At 52.0% G+C, this 22,998-nt stretch overlaps 2 protein-coding genes across 4 annotated transcripts; both read left to right on the forward strand.

Moving 5' to 3' along the window:
- The first annotated feature begins 777 nt into the window (after nt 1-777).
- On the forward strand, nt 778-15,625 carry DPF2 (double PHD fingers 2). 2 transcript variants are annotated; one of them, XM_077862373.1, is made up of 12 exons: nt 778-935; nt 5,924-6,084; nt 6,522-6,629; nt 7,001-7,164; nt 8,567-8,659; nt 8,823-8,901; nt 9,400-9,441; nt 10,513-10,650; nt 10,764-10,892; nt 10,983-11,095; nt 12,324-12,405; nt 14,344-15,625. In XM_077862373.1, the coding sequence occupies exons 1-12, from the start codon at nt 904-906 to the stop codon at nt 14,418-14,420; spliced, it is 1,218 nt and encodes a 405-aa protein (XP_077718499.1). In that variant the 5' UTR covers nt 778-903; the 3' UTR covers nt 14,421-15,625. The 2 variants fall into 2 exon arrangements, with proteins under 2 accessions (XP_077718499.1, XP_077718500.1); XM_077862374.1 differs by lacking the exon at nt 9,400-9,441.
- A 2,350-nt stretch (nt 15,626-17,975) lies between these two features.
- On the forward strand, nt 17,976-20,822 carry TIGD3 (tigger transposable element derived 3). 2 transcript variants are annotated; one of them, XM_077862371.1, is made up of 2 exons: nt 17,976-18,122; nt 19,029-20,822. In XM_077862371.1, exon 2 carries the CDS (start codon nt 19,045-19,047, stop codon nt 20,461-20,463), a length of 1,419 nt encoding a protein of 472 aa, XP_077718497.1. In that variant the 5' UTR covers nt 17,976-18,122; nt 19,029-19,044; the 3' UTR covers nt 20,464-20,822. The 2 variants fall into 2 exon arrangements, with proteins under 2 accessions (XP_077718497.1, XP_077718498.1); XM_077862372.1 differs by lacking the exon at nt 17,976-18,122 and adding an exon at nt 18,386-18,407.
- Nucleotides 20,823-22,998: the final 2,176 nt, after the last annotated feature.

Here is a 22,998-nt window from a genome sequence, read left to right on the forward strand (position 1 = left end):
GGTGCCTGACGTGGGACTCAACCCCGGGTCTCCAGGATCAGGCCCTGGGCTGAAGGCAGCGCTAAACCGCTGAGCCACCGGGGCTGCCCAGGGCTCTGATTTTTATTTTATTTTATTTTATTATTTTTATTTTTTTTGATTTTTACAGGGGCTCTGATTTTTAAAGATGTTAAGCCATGTTCGTACACGAATTTGCGATTCAACGGTGAAGGAGAAATGAATGGTACGAAAGATTCAGGGATAATTGCAGGAGGGAAGTTCTTAGAGCCTAATTGGAGGGACAGAAGTAGGAAGCAAGGGAGGTGGGTAGCACTGAAGTTGGTGGCAGGGTTTTGTGGGAGGAAGGGGAGGCAATTTTTGCCAAGACTCCAATACTCATGCCAAAGAACTGCTCAGTTCGGGACGTTAATCTTCCTCTCCCTGAACGGGCACACGACTGGAGGCCCAAGCGGATGGTGCACCGTCTTCTGCTGTCCACCAACAGCCCCCTCCCCGCGCCCGTGAGTGAGGACAAAGGGTTAACCACAAGGTTAAAGGTCGGTGAGGCAGCAGTACGCATAGGCTCCATCTAGCCTAACTCTGGGCCTCCAGTTTTCACCAGCTTCATGTCATCATTTCATCAATCCTCTCCTTTCTGTACCAGCCCAGACGCTCCCTCCCCGGTCCGGTCCTCACGGTGGAAGACCCCGGGCTCCCCGCCCCCCGCCCCCGTGCCCGTCGCGCCTGCGCGTTGGGCTCCCTGGGCTCCCCCGCCCCTGTGGACAGTCACGAAGCTGCTCTCGGGCGCGCGTGCTCGGGCGGCGCCTGCGCAGAGGAACGAGGAAACCGGTTCCCCGGTGCGGTCCCTGCGCCTGCGCGCTGAGGGCTCCGGGCCTCCCGGCCTGAGGGAGAGGAGCAGGGAAGATGGCGGCTGTGGTAGAAAATGTAGTGAAGCTGTGAGTAGTGGTTTCTTTCTCTCCTAGGCCAGGAGGTCTTGTAATGGGCCTGGGAGTAGGGGGCGGCGCGGCAGGGGACTAGGCGGAGGGAAGGACGTGCCCGAGAAAGCCTCGTTGCGACTCCTAGTAGGGAGGGCAACAGGAGACTCACAGGAAGACGTTGCGCTTCTTTGGAAACTTGTGGAGGCCCTGAGGGGGGCACACGGGAGCCCCTTACGGGCAGCCTCCCTGCGGGGCTGTGCGGGCTGAGCGCTCCTTCGGGCTCGCGGTGTCCTGAGTATGGCGCCCACGTTGCAGACGAGAAACACGGTCTGAGTGCGCTCCCGAGACCAGACGCCTCGGTGCGGAGGGGCCGGGGCCGGGCCGGGCCGAGGGCGGCCCCGGGACCCACCCGCGTCCCCGCGAAGCCAGGCGCCCCCCCTTCCCGCCCCGCTGCCCGCAGCAGTCCCTGGAGCAACAGGCTCAGCAGCCCTTGCGTGGTTAAGCATGGCGGGGCTGTTTTAACAGCCCTGTGACGTTCGGGGGTGGGGGGTGGGGGTCTTGAGTATCTGATACCCGAGACCAAAAACATTATTGGGAAGAATTTGTTGAGGTGCGGATGCAGCAAGGAAAGAACTTGAGGGCCTTTGCGCCGGCCAGTCCAGCCACCGAAAAACGGGAAGTGGACGGAAGCGGTCCAGGACGCCTCTGCAGCCTAGAGGGGCATCTAGGTCGGCGTGCTGCGCGCTGTGCAGTCAGTCCTCTGCTGCTGGGCAGGCTGCGAGCAAAGTTAAAGTTCATGGTTGTTGGGGAAATGGAGTGTGGTCTGTTGGCCGTGAGTTAAAAATGCTTTGGGACTTGATTTAACCCAGCCTCCTCCCTGAGGAAGATCGAAATGGGTTCCTACCTGGTGGACGAATAGAGCAAACTCTGTTTAATGGGTGAATTGGGCTTGGTGCAGAGGTGGGAAAATTGAGAGGTGACTAGTTGTCCAGGCAGGGCTTGTGGATTTTGACTGGATGACAAGGTAAAGATTTGGAACTATTCTGAGGGACTCAGCTTCTCAGCTGCCTTTGTGGTGGGCTGAGCCCCCACTCTTCCCAAGAGTCTTTATAGAGAGTACGTTGCTTTGCCCACATCCCCCCACCCCCACCCCTCCCCGCCTGGAGCCTTTTCTTTGAGAATGCATTCCCACTTCCATTAAGCTAAGTGCCTTCTTCTCCTCTTGTGGGTTTTTTTTTTTTTTTTAACTTGCTTTCAGCTCCATCCTGCGGCCTCTTCAGCTACCCCTCCTCCCAACACTATTATCTTTCTCTCTGATCTGCCCACTCCAGTTTCCCCCAGCTCTTTCTTCAGGCTGACATTTCCCTCAATTTAGAAATGTCGCTGTTGATCTACCATTTATATAGTTATCCTTCCTGACTCCTGTTCTTTGTTTCCCTGCGTTTCTCTTTGTTGATTACCCTCCACCCCAATCCCATTGTAAAGGGAGGTTTTACACAGTTTTCATGCTTCCCAGAAAAGAATCAGAGCTCCTACCTTGGAAATTTACTGTACTGGGGGAATGTAAGACTTGCCTAGGTTTTGCGAGTTCACGGGTAATGGGACTTTATGTTGGAAGACTTTCTTCAGGGGAATAGAGTTGTCAACCCTTTCATGTAGTACTAGAAGGGAGGAGTTGCCCATTTCAACAGAGCATGACTTACTTCTATTAAAGGGACTACAGAGATTGTGAGGGGCACCAGCCACTAGTTCCTGAGTACTAGTAACGAGAAACCAACTTTCTCCTCAGTTCTAGCTGCAGAGGACTATGGACCGCAATTAATACATTTCCTTACAAAACTTGCCCTTTGAGAAGGGGTTTCCAGTCTTCCTGTACTATTCTCACCCAGGAGAGAGATACTTTTCTGGAGCTTCTCTTGATCGTGGTATGCTTGTTTTTTGAACAGCTGAGGTTATACATTGAGGTCAGCACTACTAGCTCATCTTCTCTGGCTTGCATCTTGTTCTGAGAGAATTTTCTTATTTATAAATTCTCTCACTCTCTCTTAGTTTCTCCTCATCAGATTCTCTCTCCCCCCCCCAACTTAGGCATTTCATTCCCAGTTCTCTTACTCACAAGACAGTTTGAACCACCTTCTGAAATCCCACTTAACTCACAAGTGCTTTGATAGAACATCTCTCATTGTTCCCCAAAAAAACCAATTCTGGCCTCCATGCTGTGACTTTGCAGCCCTCAGCCTGTCTCTCCGTCCTTCCATTTGACTTCCAGTGTCAGTATCCATTCCCATCAGCAGAAACAAAGGAGCTGCTGCACTCGGCCTGTTTATCCAATTTTCCTCTGTGTGGTGAGGACATGGCTGCCTCCTAAAGGCCAGCTAATGTGAGCCTGTTCCCTTCTCTTCACTCTCCAACACAAAATTCATGCTTACCTCAAATTACAGGCATTACTGCTCATTGAATCAAGCCAGGCATCGCCTTGTGTGTGATGTATGTCTTTTTCAGTTGCTTGGGAACATACTAAGCTGTGCCTAAGTACTATATTGTGACTGCTCTGGGAAGCCCCCCTCAGATTCCAGAGCATGGTTTGTCGGTGTATCTTGAATTACGGACATAAGCAACAGAGACTCACTCTGCCCAGCTTCTCATGCTAGGGGTCTCCCTCATGTAGAATATGTTAGAGCTTATCTAGTCTAGCAGAGGAACTTGAGCTGCATGTGGGCTGACTAAATGTCCACGTTTGTGTGACTTGCGGCCATGCAAGGTCTTTTTACTCCCAAGTCAAATGTCCCAGACACCTTCATGGGTGCTGGGGAAACTATGGGTAAGAAACCACCTCTGCCCTCAGTTTATTTAAGATTGATTGTATATGTAAATACGAATCACTGTAGTTAAAGTTCCAATATTAACATGCTTGTTAAACCCTGAGGATGAGGGATCCCTGGGTGGCGCAGCGTTTGGCGCCTGCCTTTGGCCCAGGGCGCGATCCTGGAGACCCGGGATCGAATCCCACGTCAGCCTCCCGGTGCATGGAGTCTGCTTCTCCTCTGCCTATGTCTCTGCCTCTCTCTCTTACTGTGTGCCTATCATAAATTAAAAAAAAAAAAAAAAAAAAAAAAAACCTTGGAAGATGAGATTGCTTCTATATACATGCTTCGTAGAACCAGGTTAACTCCTGGCACTGTGTAGTTTTCCAGCTTTTTGAAGCACTTAAAGGTTTGCCCTTGATTTAGATTTCAAACTGAGTCTTTTGAGTATAAGAAGGTTCTTTCCTATATAATTTGATGGTGTGAGGGGCGCTTGGGTGGCTCAGTTGGTTAAGCATCTGCCTTTAGCCCAGATCATGATCCCAGGGTCCTGGGTTGGAGCCCTGAGTCGGGCTCCCTGCTCCCTGCCACTCGCCCTGCTTGTGTTCTCTTGTGGGTGTGTGTGGGTGTGTCAAATAAATAAATAAAAATCTTAAAAAAAAATAATTTGATAGTGTGAGAATGGAAAAGGGCCTAGGATGGGCCTCTCTGAGCAAACAGGGTTTACATCACTCTGATAGTACTCAGTGAAAAAGTAGGCTTCAAGGAAGTTCAGGTATTTTCAGATGTTTTCCATTGACTTTAAAATTAGCATATAGGGATCCCTGGGTGGCGCAGCGGTTTGGCGCCTGCCTTTGGCCCAGGGCGCGATCCTGGAGACCCGGGGTCGAATCCCACGTCGGGCTCCCAGTGCATGGAGCCTGCTTCTCCCTCTGCCTGTGTCTCTGCCTCTCTCTCTCACTGTGTGCCTATCATAAATAAATAAAAAAAAATTAAAAATAAAATAAAATAAAATAAAATTAGCATATAGAAAAGAATTTTTTTAATTTAGCATATAGAATTAATTAGTTGGCTAAATACAAGTTTCCCCCCACTTCCAAACAAGTAGAGTGTTCATATGAAACTGTTTATAAGCCAACATGGCATAAAGCAAAGAAGCAATTACCACTTCTTAAAAGTGACAATCGGGCAGCCTCAGTGGCTCAGGGGTTTAGCACCACCTTCACCCCAGGGCGTGATCCTGGAGACCCCGGGATCAAGTCCCGCATCAGGCTCCCTGCGTGGAGCCTGCTTCTCCCTCTGCCTGTCTCTGCCTCTCTCTCCCTCTGTTTCTCATGAATAAATAAATAAAAACCTTTTAAAAAAATAAAAGTGAAAATCCTCTCTGGATCTTTTGGTTAGTGAAAACAGATACTAATGTAGGTCTTTTGTAAAAGCGAAGTGACATAAAGTAAATATGTCAGATAAGTAAATATGTCAGGTAGTAGGAGAAACCTGTACCTAGTTTAAAATTCAAAAGACATAAAATAGCATATAGGAAAAATTCCCCCCAGTCGCCCCGTCTTCCTTTCTAGAGGCCTACAGTTTCTTTTCGCCTCTCGTTACATAAATGGTAGCATCCTAATACACTTCTCAGCCTTGTACCTTCCTTTTTTTCCCCTAGTCACCTTGGAAATTGTTTTATGTCTGCACATGAAGAGCTTCCTTCTTTTTTTAATGGCTAAACAATTTCATTGTGTAAAGATGTGCTATAGTTTGTTAAATATATTTTAGAAAGCCCCACCATCCCCACCCCCAGAACTTGAACTCTTACTCATTTGTGATAAAACTAACCTCTGCTTCTTAGAGTCATGAGGGTTCAGAGAAACAGCATCTTGACTAGCACAGGGCTGGACTCAAGAGGCACAGAATGAACATTAGTTTCTCTCTCCCTCTTTGTGGGTTAGGCTTAAGTTTGAGTAGACACATGAGAGATCATGTTCCTGAAGGTAATTTATTTATAAAGTTCCTTTCCTCATAATGACTTAGTAAAGGAGCACAGTGTCCCATGAGGCAGAAATGGAGGCAAATAGGACCAAAGCCACAGTCTCCCGGTCCCTTGAGCCTTCCAAAGAAGCAGATGGCAAGGGAAAGGGGTAGCTCAGCACCCTGTGCTCCACCCTGCCCCAACATACACACACCTGATGTTTGTCTCTCCTGCAGCCTTGGGGAGCAGTACTACAAAGATGCCATGGAGCAGTGCCACAATTATAATGCCCGCCTCTGTGCTGAGCGCAGTGTGCGCCTTCCTTTCTTGGACTCACAGACTGGAGTAGCCCAGAGCAACTGTTATATCTGGATGGAAAAGCGGCACCGGGGTCCAGGTGAGGGTTCAGGCTCAGGAGCACAAGGAAGGAAGAAGCTTCTTTATCTTAAGTGATTAGTCAGCTGAGACGGTTTTCCTTACTGCATTCCACCCATGAGTGAATACGGTCTTGCCTTGATTACAATCCCAGGGAGGATGAAGCAGACAGGTTCATAACAGCATCTTTGTTTTCTGCAGGGCTACCCTACTAAAGCTGTCGTTGGGCTTCTGGGGAGCTATGTGTTAACCAAGGCCCCTGAGCTTACATCTGTTTTTCTTTTCCATAAACTGTCCCTCCTACCCTCAGGCCTTCACTGACCATATTCCTCCCTCACTCTAGAACATGGTGGGCAGGAGGGGATGGGGAGAGAGTGCTACTCCCCTAGAAAGTGTTTGATATTATTACCTAGGACTCGATTAGAGCTTGACTTTTCTCTCTTTTCTGTATTTCCACAGGATTGGCCTCTGGGCAGCTATACTCCTACCCTGCTCGGCGCTGGCGGAAAAAGCGGCGAGCCCACCCTCCTGAGGATCCAAGACTTTCTTTCCCGTCTATTAAACCAGGTAAAGCACGCCCCTCCTTGAGCAGGGGTAGGACCTGCTGCATGTAAGAGGCCTGTTATTCACCTGTTCTGTACCAGGCCCAATGCTAGATGCCGAAGATGCTAAAATGAATGAGATGTCATTCCTTCCTTTAAAGAACTCAGTCTAAAAAAAAAAAAAAAAAAAAAAAAAGAACTCAGTCTAATAGAGGAGACAGGTAAACAGGTAAGTTGCAATGCCGAGTGTATTGAGTGTATTGGGGTGTCTTCGTTCCTGGGCAATCAGAGACCAAAAGACAGTTACTGGCCCATGGCTGGCCTAGCACTGTGTAGACCCAGAGCGGTCTGCTTTCAGCCCTTCTGAGTCTCGCCTCATCCTGATCTTGCCTACAGACACAGACCAGACCCTGAAGAAAGAGGGGCTGATCTCTCAAGACGGCAGTAGTTTAGAAGCTCTATTGCGCACCGACCCCCTGGAGAAGCGAGGTGCCCCAGATCCCCGAGTGGATGATGACAGCCTGGGCGAGTTTCCTGTGACCAACAGTCGAGCACGGAAGGTACAAGATGAATGCTGTGGCTAAGGGAGCTTTGATGGAAACCAGCCTCCTCTTCATCAGAGGTCACCCAGTCAGTAATCAGAATGGATGCAAAAGCTTTGGGCCAGGTGGCAGGCCCCTGGGGTTCTGTTCCTGCTCAATCTCTAATTAGCACTGGATACTGACTGGCTTCACAATTAGCATCCAGTTTTTCCTATTCCTTTCCTTCTAAGTGGAGACTCTCCCTCATTCATCTTCTTTTGTCACAGATGTTTTTTGGTGCCTGGGATTACATGGGTGAAGCAGACCGGGTCCCTACCAACAGGGAAGATAAAACTATACACAAAAATAACAAGAGCTAAAAATATGATAGGCACTGCACTAAGTGCTTTTCCATCATATTCTCTAGTCTCTACAACCTTGTCCTTGTGAAGTAGGTATTATGGCCCCTGTTTCACATACGGGGAAACTAAAGCAAAACAGTTAAAAAAAAAAAGGGCGGGGGGACCCTGGGTGGCTCAGCGGTTTAGCGCCTGCCTATGGCCCAGGGCATGATTCTGGAGTCCTAGGATCGAGTACCACATCGGGCTCCCTGCATGGAGCCTGCTTCTCCCTCTGTCTGTGTCTCTGCCTCTCTCTCTCTGTCTTTCATGAGTAAATAAATAAATAAAATCTTAAAAAAAAAAAAAAAGACCTCCTGTAACACCACACAAAAAAGCAACAGAGCTCTAATTTATTTTATTTTATTAAATACTTTATTTATTTATTCATGAGAAACACAGATAGAGGGAGAAGCGGGCTTCCTGTAAGGAGCCCGATGTGGGACTCGATCCTGGACCCCAGGATCATGCTGTGAGCGGAAGGCAGACGCTCAACCACTGAGCCACCCAGGCATCCTCAGAGCTCTAATTTAAATCTGAGAAGTAAGGGCACCTGGCTGGCTCAGTCAGTGGAGCACACGACTCTTGATCTCAGGGTCATGAGTTTAAGTCCCACATTGGGTATAGAGATTACTAAAAATAAATAAACTTTAAAAATTAATCTAAGAAGTGAGATGTCAGAAGGAAACCACTGGGAGTGTGCTCCTAGGACAGCAGATCAGAAGCAGGAGAGGGCATGACTACTTGGGGTGCCAGGGAAGACTTTATGAAAATACGGCGTTTGATTCGGCCCCTTGGAGATGGTGGGGAAGGCATCCCAGGGGAACAGCAGGGAGAGAGGCACAAAGGAAGGAAAGCCCAAAGCATTGAAGGGAGAAGAAATGGGAGTCTAGGGAGTTGAAGGACAGTGGTAAGGAACAAGGCCAGAGTGGAGGGGCCAGCTCAGGGAAGAGGTTCTGGGTGAGCTGGCCAGGCCCCTCGGTGGGGGAGCTTTTGGATGTACTACATTGCATCTGCCCATCCTAATGCTCCTGTCTGCTCAGCGGATCCTAGAACCAGATGACTTCCTGGACGACCTGGATGACGAGGATTATGAAGAAGACACTCCCAAGCGTCGGGGCAAAGGGAAGTCCAAGGTGAGGAGTCAAGGTGCTGCCTATAAGGGAGACTGCAGAGCCACTGTGCTCTTGCTTATTGCCATTTTTCCTCTTGAGTGAAATTAGCAGCCACTTCCGGGAGAGTTTAACTTCTTGGGCCTAGGTGACTTTATAAGGGCATCTTTGTGTTTTCTTTTCACAGGGTAAAGGTGTGGGCAGTGCCCGTAAGAAGCTGGATGCTTCCATCCTGGAGGATCGAGACAAGCCTTATGCCTGTGACAGTGAGTGCCTCATGAGTGGGTGGGTAGCCCCTGCCTTGGACCCAGCCCCTGCTCAGGATATGAGAGGAGGGAGGGTTGTATTCTTGCTCAGAGTGGTTGCAAAAAGCCTGAATGCTTTCTCCTGCCTGCTGACCAGTTCCCTCTGAGACCCTTGGGAGGCTCCAGCCTCTGCTACCCAACGGGTGGGACCTGCATGCTCTGGGAGAGGTTTCTGCTTCCCCCCCCTGGGGTGGGGTACTGGGGCCGGGGGCACACACAGCAGGCAGAATTGGCCCTTTGGTAGACCACGTACAGGTCTGCTGGCCCCAGTCAAGCCAGGGCCCCCAGAGTCCAGCACCGAGTTTTTCAACGTCTGCTCTCCCCCTTTTCTCTGACTCCACCCTTGGGAGTGCCATCGCCGCTGGTTTCTCTCTCGTTTGCTCCGCTTTCCTGCTGCTGCTGCTCCTGTCTCAAGTGTATCAAGGCCTTCTTCTCATGACTTTTCTTTCTGTCTTTCAGATAGTTTCAAACAAAAGCATACCTCGAAAGCGCCCCAGAGAGGTAGCTCTCTCAACTTTTCAGACTTTTGGTTTTCCTATCCCTTTTCCCTCCTCCCTTGATTCTCCCACCTTTCTCATCTCCTGTGATGCTAGTATAAAAATCTCTGGAATGGCATGGGGGTAGGAGCGATGGGCTTTCTGTTGTACTCCACTCCTCATGGTCCTGGAAGCTGCCTTTACCACTGCTTGTCTCCCACAGACTTGCTCCTAGGGCTGCTTGGCCCCGCTGCATGTGGTGGCTTCAAAAGCATTCTAAGGGCCCTGCTACAAACAGATCCCTCTGCTTCCCCTCCTAGAACAGACACTTGGTGATCAGCTCATGTTTTTCACCATCCCTTCACCTCCTCCTATCCTCTCCCCATTCCTTCCTGCTGGTCCCTTGCTCTTCTTGATACCACTGCTTAAGAGTACAAGATGCCTCGTGGGGTTCTGCTTTCCTTGCTGGTTGAAGGGGTTGCGGGTGGGTTGGGCCAGGCGCTAATGTGGGAGTGTCTTTGAATTGCCTTGAGGGCCAGATACCCTAGCCACTTATTGACACCCCCTCACCCCCCCCCCCAATGATCCACTCCCTACTCCTTTATCCTCATTGGGCAGAGATGAGCTCTGTGGGATACAATGAGTAGCTTGAGCTTCCCATGTTTACTGAGAGGTAAAAAAAAAAAAGTTTGGAGTCGCTTCCTTATCTTTTTTCCTTCCTGCCATATTGCAAAATTATAGAAATTCCCTTCCCTTCCTGACCCAGAGCTCCCCAGACTATTCTTAGGGGAAATGGTATCAGGGCCAGGGTTCAGCCTCCCAGACAGCCAGTGTGGAAGAGCAGAGGGGACCATGGGCTGGGGTGTAACAGAGAAGAGCCATGGCAACTGGAGAGCCCCAGGGCCTGATGTTCCTACCCAAGGACAGGTGGCTGTCACTGAAGGCCTGTCGCAGACAGAGCCAAGGGGGGCAGGGTGGTTGCCTCTGCCTCAGGTGGAGCCCCACAGCTTGCGGGGGTGGGGGGGCGGCGGGGGATGGCGGGGACATGGCACTCTTGGATCCTGACACCTTTCTCTGTCATCTTCTCCCTACTCAGTTTGTGGAAAACGTTACAAGAACCGGCCAGGCCTCAGTTACCACTATGCCCACTCCCACTTGGCTGAGGAGGAGGGTGAGGACAAGGAAGACTCGCAGCCACCCACCCCAGTTTCCCAGAGGTCGGAGGAGCAGAAATGTAAGCTGACAAGTCAAGCAGGAATCATCTGCTCCTGAAAAGCCTTTCCTGTAGGGCCACTGGGTGCCTAGAGGCCCCCGTGAGCCTCGTCAGAACTTTCTTCCTCTCTGTAGCCAAGAAGGGTCCTGATGGACTGGCCCTGCCCAACAACTACTGTGACTTCTGCCTTGGGGACTCCAAGATCAATAAGAAGACGGGGCAGCCTGAGGAGCTGGTGTCCTGCTCCGACTGCGGCCGCTCAGGTACCTCCAGTCTGGGGCCCAGGGCCTGCCCGGGAGCCCTCTGCGTGCCCCAGCTGCCTGTGTGACACCCCCTCTCCCTCCCGCCCCTAGGGCACCCTTCTTGCTTGCAGTTCACCCCAGTGATGATGGCGGCCGTGAAGACCTACCGCTGGCAGTGCATCGAGTGCAAGTGCTGCAACATCTGTGGCACCTCCGAGAACGATGTGCGTGTCCCCTTGCCATCCCCCTCCCCTCTCTCCCCTCTGTGCTGTCCCCCACACCCCAGGGAGGACTTGCTTGGCCAGTGCCTCTTGTGTGCCATCTTGGCGTCAGATACCGTTCCAGGTGCTCATCGTGCTAAACAAGACCAACAAGGTCCCTGCCTTCACGGAATTTACCTCCTTGTGGGGAACAAGCAGTGGGCAAGGAAAGGAGCGACGGTTTTGTGGCATGCTGTGAAGAGAAGGACAGCAGCAGTGGGCAGTCATCTGGTACCTGATGTAGATAGTCAGGACTGGCTTTTCCAAGGAGGTGGTCTTGGTGTTGAGATTTGGATGAAACAGAGGAGCCAGTCCAAGGAGATTTGCGGCCACAGCATGCCCAGCATGCCCAGGAGACAAGCAACCAGGATGGGGCCTCAAGGCAGACGGGCCAAGTTTACCAAGGCTGTTTGGCTGGCTGGGGCTTCCTTGAAGCGGGAGCACACTAGGAGAAGGGATTGGAAGGTGGCCATCACCAGGTCTGAGGGTTTCATCGAGAGTGATGTGCTATCTTAACTTTTTTTTTTTTTTTTTTTTTTAAGATTTTATTCATGAGAGACACAGAGAGAGGCAGAGACACAGGCAGAGGGAGAAGCAGGCTCCGTGCAGGGAGCCTGATGTGGGGCTCAATTCTAGGACTCCAGGATCACTTAGCCACCTGGGCCAAAGGCGGCACTAAACCACTGAGCCACCCGGGCTGCCCTGTCTTAACATTATTTTTTTTTTAAGACTTTATTTATTTATTAGAGGCAGAGATATAGGTAGAGAGAGAAGCAGGCTCCAGTCAGGGAGCCTGATGGTGGGACTCGATCCCAGGTCTCCAGGGTCATGCCCTAGGCTGAAGGCGATGCTAAACCGCCAAGCCACCAGGGCTGCCCATGTCGTAACATTTTTAAAAGATAACTTCACTCTCTGAAAAATAGAATGTAAAGGATGAGTGGAGGCCATGAGCTGAGTTCGGATGCTGGTACAGTTCAGGTGGAATGACAGCGACTCAGTCTGGATGGAGAAGGACGGCAGCCTGAATTTCCTATCCAGAAATTCCTGAATCTGCTCTTCCCTGCCATCTGCCCCACCCCTCCTGAAAGCAGCAGTGTCTGCAGAAGCCCCCATCTCTGCCCACCCCTGGTGGGCCACCTGAAGCCCACCAGTCACTCACCTGCCTCTTCCTCTTCCATCTGGCCTTTTCTAGGACCAGCTGCTTTTCTGTGATGACTGTGACCGTGGCTACCATATGTACTGTCTCACCCCGTCCATGTCTGAGCCTCCTGAAGGTAGGTTGCCCTAATCTCTTATCAGAACAAGTATCTTATCAGTAACAGGAAAGGAGTTCTCTTACTAGTAATCTGTTCTTTCAAAATTGGGAATAGATGCTTTGCCTTCACTCAGAATGCTTTCCTAGTATTTTGACTTCCAGGGTCTAACGTTTGCACATTATCACCAGATGCATTTAGAAATGCAGAAAATCAACAGCCCTTGAGACGACTGGTGTTGAGTGGAAAACAGTTACCAGAAGGAGCGGTTTAACTTCCTTCAACCAGTCCAGGAAACTCAGTTTGTAGTTACATGAGGCTTTGGTAGCAGCTCTTTGAACATGAAAGGTTTGAGTGTCCCATTTCTTCCTATTTCCCTTGCCCACTCTGGAAAGGTGTTGAACCTAGAGCCTGAATGGATCACTCTGCCCTTCCAGCAATTTGCTTAATCTCCAAGTTTGTGGAAGCTCTTTAGCCACACCAGTGGTGGCACCAGAAAGTGGTGGTCTCTCTGCAGGTCCCCCTCCAGCCAGATCTCTGTGCCCCAACCCCTCCTTTATAGAAATTCAGGAGCTTACTCAGGAGGATGTGAATGCCCAGTGGCTTTTACTGTGCACAAAGGATGTGGGCCAGCATTACAGACCAGAGAAAGTGGCTCACTGTGTGGTTAAGCTGACTTGTAATATAGGTCAAACTGCTGTCAACCCCCTAGGGAAGGAGGCATGAACAAAGTCTGAGAGTCCTTTGGCAGCTGCAGGGGAGCACACAGCTATTGTCATCTGTCATGCCCAGTTTATAAATCTACTTTGGGGAGAAGTAGTGTGTTCTTTTATTTTTTTTTTAAACCATAAAATATCAATTTACAGACAAAATTCTCCATGAACTGTAGAAGGGCTTTCCTATTGAAGTACTGTCAGAGGCCAGTGAAGAGCTGCAGGCAGCTGAGGGAGAGCCCTCTAGAAGCCACGAGATTCTTAAGTCAGGGCGTCAGCAAACTATAGCCTGCAGCTAGTGTGTATAGCTCATAAGCTAAGAATGGTTTTTACATTTTTAAAGGAGATTTAAAAAAAGAACATTGAAGCAAGACTATATGTGGCTCACAAAGCCTAAAATATTTAACACTCTGGCTGGCTGTTTACAGAGAAGCCTGCCAGTCCCTGTGGTATTGACCTTTGGGTTAGAAAGGACCTCCTTACATTTTGAGAGCCCTGTATCTCTGAAGAGCTTATAAAAGTGTGGATTCTTGCCCCCATATGCATCCACATAAACATACGTACAGTTGCACTTACAATTTTGAGGCATTAAGAGCTAGCTTTGTTTCTATAAAAAACACGGGAGAATGCACCCATAAGCAAATTATGAAATGCTTATTTTTCTGGCCAGGGACATTTTTCCCAGTTTTCCTGAGGGGCAGACCGTAACACACTGGGTCGTCAGAGTTCATCCGTCCCCTTTTCCTGTCACTGGTCCTCGGCCTCTTCTCAAGCACCTGGTGATGGTGGAGGGGCCCCTCTCATCTTTCCATGATTTTCCCAGAAAACTGTCTTATGTGGAGTCAAAACTGGTTTCTCTAAAACCACTATTTGTAATCTTCATTCTGACCTTGGGGGCCATGAGAACAAAGTTGTTCTTCTGTAATCACAAGTCCAAAGCTGAGATGCTTTTAAAAATTCCATCTGTCCAGGCCCTCATAGAGATTCTGATTCAAGAGGGCCTAGGAGTGTATTTGGAAGGAGTCCTCCAGATGATTATTTCCCTCATCACTACTGAAAATTATTTTTCATAATTTTTGAAGCCCTAGAGGTTTCTTCTGGCTCAGGATAACCATGAAACTGTGCTGCTGCAGAACATCTCCCACCCTTCCTGTAGCTGATCCTGCTGGAAGTGAGGTGGGGAGTGGAAGGGCAGCACATTAGGGTTGTGTGGGACCCATCCTGACCCCTTTGTGCTTCTCTGCAGGGAGTTGGAGCTGCCACTTGTGTCTGGACCTGTTGAAGGAGAAAGCTTCCATCTACCAGAACCAGAACTCCTCTTGATGTGCCCGCCCCCACCCCCTGCTCCCCCCATACATCTAGGGCTGTTTCTCTCTTCCTCTCTTGTTTTTCATACCCACCTTTCCCCTCCCCCTCTTTCACAAGTCCAGAGAACCTCGGGTGGTCGTGCCAATCTGCCTTTGGCAGCAGTAAGCTGAGGTGGCAGCTTTGACCGCCTCTGGCCCTAGGCCCTCAGGGAGAACGGAGCAGCACACTGCCCCAAGGTATCCCGTGGCCCAGCTTCTCACTGCTCTCCGTGAAGTGCATTCACTCTGCCTGCCTTGGGCCCCTGGCCTTGGTAATCACAGGGTTCAAACAGTGTCCTCCAAGAAGGAGTAGGAGAGCAGCTCACTTTCCTCTCAGCTCCGCCTCCACGCTGGTCCCCAGGGCTTTTTCCTTCCCCTGGAGGTAAGCCAGACCAGGGCCTCTCTGCTAGAAGCATCTGGGAGTGAGCAACTGAGCAAGCTGAGGCAGCACTTGCAAGGAGCCTCCCAGGCCTCTGTGCTGCTTCTGCCTCCTTCCCCCAGAGTGGCTCTCTACAGTCCTCTTTTCCTGTTACCCAGAATCCTTTGAGCCAGGATGCTCTTGGTCACTCTCCTTGCTCTGCCCTGACCCACTGTGCCCCACCCCACAGGGAGTCGCAGCTTCACCCAATTCTTGTGCTCACCTGGCTCGCTCACAGGCGGTTTCTTAATGACCGAAGCATTCCCCGCCCTTGGAATTTCTGCCTCCTCCTTATTCCCTTTGGTTTTGTGGGGAGAGGGGAAGGGTCAAGGGGCCAGGCCAGCAGCTTGGGGGCCACAGGGAAACGTTGGATAATGTGCCTGTTTTTTAACTCGATGAAAAAGCCTACCTCCGAAATCCCCTTTTTGTTCTTCCTGGACCTGGACATTCAGCTCCTGTCCTTGATTGAATTGGGAGCCACTGGCTCCTGGGTCATAGGGAAGCCACATAGACATCCCTTTCTTCCCTTGCACGCTCGCTAGCAGCTGCTAAGGTCTTCACACTCTGATTCCTCAGTTTTTTGCCTGGTGACACTGACATGAAGTAGTGGGGGAGATAGTCCATGCCAGGACCCCCTGGAGTGGCCTTCTCCTTGGGTGTGGGCAGGCCCTAATTCACTGTCGCTTTGGAGTTGAGGTGTCTTTCTTTCTTTCTTTAGTTCCTGTATTCTAAACATTAGTACAAATAAACATTTTTACACAGAACTCCCTACTGGATGGTTTATCTCCCAACTCCCTTTTCCTGCTTGAGAAAGTCATTTCATCCTAAAACTTTCTTCCTTAGGAGAATGGTTTTTAAGTGGTTTGAAATAGAGCTTTTAATCCCAGATTGAAATTTTTGCTAAAGCCCAATATGTAAAGCAGATATAAAATTGAGTACTTTGTTGTAATTTCCTGGTTTTAAGATTTTATTTATTTGAGAGGGAGAGCGAGCACGAATGGGAGGAGGAGGAGAGGGAGAGGATGGGGGGAAAGAATCTCAAGCAGACTCCACACCCAGCACGGAATCGGAGACAGCTCAATCCCATGACCCTGAGATCATGACCTGAGCCAAAATCAAGAGTCCGATGCTCAACCAACTAAGCTGCCAAGGTGCCCCTGTTCTAATTTCTTAATGTAAATTTATGTTCTAACCACTCTTGTTATAAAGGATAGGTTGTTTTAATGTAAACCTTGGGTTAAAATCCATTCTAGCAACCTGTTTTTTTTTTTTTTTTTTTTTTTTTTATTTTGGTTGGTTTGAAGGTAATTCTGCTAGACATATGCAAGTGGTGACAGTTCTATAGTAGTTGATCTTAGGATTTCAGATACTTTAAATAGGTTCAGAAACTTAATTTTACATAAATAGAAAAGAATGACAAGCCAACGTCACGGTGAGACATGTGAAAGCTTTGTGCACAAGGAGCATGGAGACCCCTCCACCTTGCTTGCCTGGCATTCCTTCCTTTACATGTGTGTGCATGAACTCAGCCCGCCCTGCCACCTGCCTCCAGGCGTGTTTATATGTACAAAAATGAGCTGCTTCTTGCAGCCAACATTTTTTTTGACAGCTTCCATAATGGATCTGTATCTCACTTGAAAGTGTGTTTTGTAGTTCTTAACCCTTTTAAGACTTGGATCAATCAATTGTGAAGCCCCTGAGGTGTCCTCAGGGTTATTTGAAACAATCTGAAAACCACTGCACCCATTGTGGTCTAGGCCATTGCAATAAGTAAGCAGGGTGCTCTGAGCTGAGAATTTTGTTAGTAACAGCACATCCCCTGTCCTTAGGCTTTTACATGGAAGTAGGCCAGAAGCAGAGGGAGCAAAGCAATGATCCTTGGTGGCTCAGTCAGTAGAAGTCAGGAAATAAATGAAGAAAACTGTAAAACAAAGATACTGTAGCAAGCATAAGAAATTTGCGAAAGGTTTGCAGGAGGTCAGATTTAGGAGGGGACATAAAAGGATGGAAGAAGGATCAAACATAGATTGGTTTGGGGAGGGAAGCCTAAGAGTAAGGCAGAGAGATGGGGACCTACCTATCTGTGGCCCTGGGCTTCTCATCAGAGCTGGGAGTCAGGAAGTGGAAAGCAGGCTGAAGTTGAGAGTGGGGAGCACTTGACCGCAGGTTAAGATACCTACATTCAATTCCTAAGAACAGACAGGACTGAAGGTTACTAAGGAAGGGACTGGTATTAGATCTTGAGTTTAGAAACTTGAATCTTGGGGCACCTGGGTGGTTCTGTCTGTTAAGCATCCGACTCTTGATTTCAATTCAGGTCATGATCTCAGGGTTGTGAGATGGAGCCCCTTGTTGATCCCCAAATGGGCTCTGCACTGGGCATGGAGTCTGCTTAAGATTCTCTCTCTGCCACTGCCCCAAATCTCTCTCTCCCTCTCAAAAACAAACAAACTTGAATCTTGCTAACAGGTACCAAAACTAATAAATATTCGTCCTTATTCACCCTACATCAGGGGGAATCAGGGCCGTGGGGCAGGTGGCTGTCTCAGTCTCTAGAGCATGGGACTTGATCTTGAGGTTGTAAGTTGGAGTCCCACCTTGGGCATGGATCCTACTTTTAAAAACTGGCTCCAGTTTTAACCGGATAACTACAGGCGCCAGGCAGGTAGTTATCCCCAGCTGGACGGATCAACCCTCGGCCAGCGCTGTCCATGGTGACAGCTTTCGTGTGGCTTAAAGCTTTCATCCATTTTCCTGACAAACACTCCGTGAAGGGTATTAGCCCTGTTTGGTAGATGAGAAAGCTGCGACTGCATAGGTCAGGGCCGGGAAGGCCTTGAGACGCCAGGTCTGCTCTCCGGCCCGGAGCCTCGGGGACTCCCGCAGGGTCTCGGCCCCGCCCCCAGGAGGGCCCCGCCGCTTCCCCGACGTCCAATGAGGCTCGGCCGGGGGCGGGACGGGACGTCACTGCGGGCCAATCCGGTGGGGCCGGGGCGGGGCTGCGGCGGGTGGGCGCCGGGCGGCCGCACCGCGGTCTTCCCCGCCGGGAGAGAGCCCGGCGCGGGCGGCGCGCTCGGGGTCCTGCTGTGCGCGCGCCCGCCGCCCGCCGCCCGCCGCCCGCCGCCCGCCGCCCGCGCAGCCCCTCGGCCCACTCCGGGCCGTGGCGCCCGTCCCTCCCCTGCTCTCCCCGCCTGGACAGGGGCTCCGAGCCAGGCCAAGCCGGGGCGGGGCGGGGCGGGAGCCGCGGGACGAGCGCCTGAGGTGGGTGCGGGCCGGGAGCCGGGGGGCGGGGAGGCCGGCAGGTCGGGCGCCCAACGGACCCCGCGTCGAGGTGGGGAGAGGCCGTCCGGTTGCGGAGCCCGGCTCCCGGCCTGCCTCGGCCCCAGGCGCTCGTGCCGCGTCCCAGTATCCTTCCCCGGCCACCACCCTCCCCTCCGGGGACAGCCGTCCCTCTCGCTGCCCGCGGCCTCCTCACCCCTCTTGCCGTTTGTCGCCTGTGCACCTGCCGTCTCGGCCCTGTGCTGCCACCCCCCTCCCCCTCTCCAGGTCGGACCCCCGCCCAGTCTTACCTCCTCAGGACCCAGGACCGAATGAGCCTCCGTCCTTCTGCCCCATCTGTCCCTCTTTGTCGTCTGTACACTTGTCACTTCAACTCTGCTCATCCACCCGGCACCCCGCCCCCAACATCTTCATTTAAATACCCCCCAGGCTATCACCCCCATCCCCCTCCCAGGGACTCCTCCCTCCACGCCCCATTATCCCCTACACCTGCCCCACGCAGCCTCAGTCCCCGGTGCTCCCCCATCCATACTCCTTTGTTGTCTCTGCAGCTGTCCCCATGGCTTTATTCATTCTTCCCCCCGCAAACCCCAGCTCTCTCTCTGACCAGTGAGCCACCCCCTCCCCAGCTCTGTACTGGCGTCCCTCCTGGTCCGAGCCCTGCCCACTGCTCCCGCAGCCTAGCCATCCCCTTCCTTCCAGCCCAGCCCTCTGAACACCCAGCCAGTGTCCCCTCTCACTCTCTCCCAGCTGGCCTGGTCTTCCCTGTCTCTCGCACACACCAGCCTACTTCCCTGTCCTCAGATATTCTCTTTTCCTGCCTGCGCTCCTTTCCCCTTCGCCTGGCCTCGGCCATCTGTACCCCGCTCACCGTTTCCTCCCGGACAGGTGCTGCGGAGAAGCCATGGAGCTGAGCAGCAAGAAGAAGCTTCATGCCCTGTCCCTGGCCGAGAAGATCCAGGTGCTGGAACTCCTGGATGAGTCCAAGATGTCCCAGTCGGAGGTGGCCCGGCGCTTCCAGGTCTCCCAGCCTCAGATCTCACGCATCTGCAAGAATAAGGAGAAGCTGCTGGCAGATTGGTGCAGTGGCACAGCCAACCGGGAGCGCAAGCGCAAGCGGGAGTCCAAGTACAGCGGGATTGACGAGGCTCTGCTCTGCTGGTACCACATTGCCCGGGCCAAGGCCTGGGACGTGACGGGGCCCATGCTGCTCCACAAAGCCAAGGAACTGGCTGACATCATGGGCCAGGATTTTGTACCCAGCATTGGCTGGCTGGTCCGCTGGAAACGCCGGAACAATGTAGGCTTTGGGGCCCGCCACGTACTGGCGCCTCCATTCCCCCCTGAGCCGCCTCCCCCGGGCCCCACGTCCCAGGCCCAACCTCCTCTTTCTCTTAAAGACTTTTCCCCAGAGGACATTTTTGGCTGTGCCGAAGTGCCCCTGCTGTATCGGGCAGTGCCTGGCAGAGGGGGCGGCACATGTGATCGGGTACAGGTGCTGCTGTGTGCCAACAGCAGAGGAACAGAGAAGCGCCGGCTGTTGGTCAGTGGGCTCCAGGCTGCGCCAAGGTGCCTCTTTGGAGTCAGCAGTGAGGCCCTGCCTGCTTTCTACCACCCTGACCTGGGCATCCCCTGGTCAGAATGGCTGGCACAGTTTGACAGGGACATGGGACAGCAGGGCCGACAGGTGACCCTGCTGCTGGCTGCCCGAGTGCTGGAGGAGTTGGCAGGCCTGCCTGGCCTCAGCCACGTGAGGCTTCTGCCTCTGTCGGCCGACGGTGGCGCGCCTTCCCTGCCCAGCTCTGTGGTCCGGGCCTTTAAGACCCATTACCGGCACCGTCTCCTGAGCAAGCTGGCCGCCGTGCAGAGCAGGAGGGCGGGCATCTCACTGGCCGAGGCTGGGGCGGGCATCACGGTGCTGGATGCGCTGCACATGGCGGCGGCGGCCTGGGCCAAGGTGCCCCCCCAGCTCATTGTAAGCAGCTTCATTCAGGAAGGGCTGGCTCCCCGCAAGATGGTCCCGTCCCCGGAAAGAGCCTCTGAGATGCCGCCAGTCCCCAGTGGGCTGAGCCTCCAGGAGTTTGCCCGCTTTGTGGACCTGGAGGGTGAGGAGCCCGTGGCCGGAGTGTGCAAAGAGGAGACAGGCACTGAGGACGAGCAGGGGGCCGGAGAGGGCAGCTTCCAGCCCCTGCCCACCAAAGCCGACGCCCTCCAGGCCCTGGGCACGCTGAGGAGGTGGCTCGAGTGCAACAGCACCTCCCCTGAGCTATTTGAAAAATTCTACGCCTGTGAGGAGGAGGTGGAGCAGCTCTGCTGCTTGTGAAGGGCCCCTTGCTGCTCGCAGAGCCTCTCCTCCTGTTTCCCATGGAAACGCCCTCTCTAGGAAGGCACACTGGAGGCTGGTCTCTTTCCCGTGGAAATGGGGCTCTTGTGAAAGTTGTAGAAGGGAGACAAGCGGGGAGACCAAGTCTAAGCTCTGAGAGAAAGTTGTCCAAGCCTTGAGAAAGAGGGGTCTAAAGGTGGGGCTCCAGGCGGGGGTGAAGCTAGCGTATAGTTTCTGGACCTCTAGGGAGGCTGGGACTTGGGAAGGTGGAATTGGGGCTTTACGGACAGGCTGATCCCCTTGAACTCTGTGTTTGAAACAGTTCTGCTTCTGGAAATAAAGTTTTTAATCAGAAAAAAGGTCAGGGTGTTAATTTCCTGGGAGGAGGGCGAAAACTTTCAACTCAGATTCTTTTTTTTAATATTGATTTTATTTGTTTATGATAGACATAGAGAGAGAGAGGCAGAGACACAGGCAGAGAGAGAAGCAGGCGCCATGCACGGAGCCCAACGCGGGACCCGATCCCGGGACTCCAGGATCGCACCCTGGGCCAAAGGCAGGCGCGAAACCGCTGAGCCACCCAGGGATCCCCCATCAACTCAGATTTTTTTTTTTTTTTTTTTTTTTTTATGATAGTCACACAGAGAGAGAGAGAGAGGCAGAGACACAGGCAGAGGGAGAAGCAGGCTCCATGCACCGGGAGCCTGACGTGGGATTCGATCCCGGGTCTCCAGGATCGCGCCCTGGGCCAAAGGCAGGCGCCAAACCGCTGCGCCACCCAGGGATCCCCTCAACTCAGATTCTTTAAGTCAACCACTGAGGCTTGCCACAACGCAGCTGTCTGGGCTGTCTGCTGTGTCTGGCAGATGACCAGCAGACTCCCCCTGTTCCAGAATTCCAGCAGGAAGGCTTCCCAGGGGAATGGGGACTCCTTACCCGCTGACAGATCCCGAGTATGGCCCCAGCACAGTCTCAGATCCCGGCTGGGCCGTGGTGTCAAGAAGAAGGGGGACAGGCTAGGGAAACCGAAAGGAGCCAGAACTTGGAATAGTCATTTGTTCATCTGATCATTTCGCAGCATCTCCAGCAGGCGTCCTGTGAGGTTATGAAAATGGAGTCTCTACTGGGCAGGACCTTGCACACAGTGACAATACAGCATGGTTAAAGCCTGTCACGGGTGTGTGCAATGTGCTGTGGCCCTGCAGAGCCTGGGGAGACTCCTAGAAGGGGTACGCTTTGAGCTGCAGCTTGAAGGACAGACAGAAGAGCAGGAAGGACAGTTCGGGCCCAGGGATGGCAGGTGTGAGGGCCAACTAGGAGGGAAGGCCCACAGTGTGGTGGACAAAGGCCAACGGTCCCTCCAGAGCACATGGGGAGGCCTGGAGAGTGGTGGGGCTGGTTAGCTCACCAAACTTGGTTGCGGGGCACCCCAAAGTGTCTCCATCAGGGTGGGGACAGGTCATTCATAGAGGTTTTAGAATAACAGACGTGGAGGGTGGATCAAAAATGTGAAAGCTACAGGCAGAAAGAGTCCAAGTGGTCCAGGTGAGAGATGGGCAGCCTGAGCCAGATCGGGGAGCAGGAATTGAAGAGGATGGATTTACCTGGAAAGGCCATGGGCTGTAGACACAGACCCCGGCGTGGTGAGGAGTCGAGCTTGGGCCAACATCCTGCTGTGGACTAAGGAGCCAGTGTGGTGCAGGTTGCTAGGGGGCATTGTGGTCCAGGACTCAGCTCCCTGACTCTTAGGCGTCTCCTCACTAAGGGCACTGAGTGGCACTTTTTTTTTCTGAAAGTGGTACCTTTCACCCAGCTCTTCTCTCTCTCCCTTCTGTGGTCCTTAAAGAGGCAGGAGCCTTTTATTTGGGGTTCCTGACAGATCACCCATATGCCCTGCACATTATCCGACCCTCACCCAGCACTGTGTAGTTGGGGAAGACAGAAGACTGGGAATGGTGCCTCTTTTTGCGTTATCATCACTTTCAGTTTGGCTCATTGTCCTAACTGACCACCTGAACACCTGGCAGCTCAGTGATTGACTATTCGCTTTTCTTAAAAGATTTACTTATTTATTTTAGAAAGAGCGCACAGCGGGGGATGGGGGTAGAGGGAAAGAGAGTCTTAAGCAGACACCCTGCTGAGCCTGGAGCCTGACATGGTGCTTGATCGATCCCACGGATCCCAGGGATCCCAGGATCTATCCCACGACCCTGAGATCATGACCTGAGTCCAAATCAAGAGGCGGACAGGACACTTAATTGGCTGAGCCACCCAGGTGCGCCCTGACAACTCACTTTTAAACAATTCTGAGGCCAACTGCTGATGTTCCAAATCCCAGATCATGTAGAATTTCCTCACAGATTCTAGTTTTCCTATCTGTGTTAATTTAAATTGTCCCTTTTCTTGTTTATCTCATTAAACTTTTGTGTGTTTTTTTTTTATTTTGCTTATTTATTCATGAGAGACACAGAGACAGGGAGAGACACAGGCAGAGGGAGAAGCAGGCTCTCTGTGGGGAGCCCAATGTGGAACTAG

Source organism: Canis aureus, chromosome 21 (assembly GCF_053574225.1).
Source record: "Canis aureus isolate CA01 chromosome 21, VMU_Caureus_v.1.0, whole genome shotgun sequence".
Lineage (NCBI taxonomy): Eukaryota > Metazoa > Chordata > Mammalia > Carnivora > Canidae > Canis > Canis aureus.

Excerpts from the sequence above, each read along its gene's own strand:
- TIGD3 (XM_077862371.1), top strand. The coding sequence starts at position 19,045 with ATGGAGCTGAGCAGCAAGAAGAAGCTTCATGCCCTGTCCCTGGCCGAG.
- DPF2 (XM_077862373.1), top strand. The coding sequence starts at position 904 with ATGGCGGCTGTGGTAGAAAATGTAGTGAAGCT. Across the intron at positions 936-5,923 it reads GTAGAAAATGTAGTGAAGCT|CCTTGGGGAGCAGTACTACA; the intron begins GTGAGTAGTGGT and ends TCTCTCCTGCAG. Across the intron at positions 6,630-7,000 it reads TTTCCCGTCTATTAAACCAG|ACACAGACCAGACCCTGAAG; the intron begins GTAAAGCACGCC and ends TCTTGCCTACAG.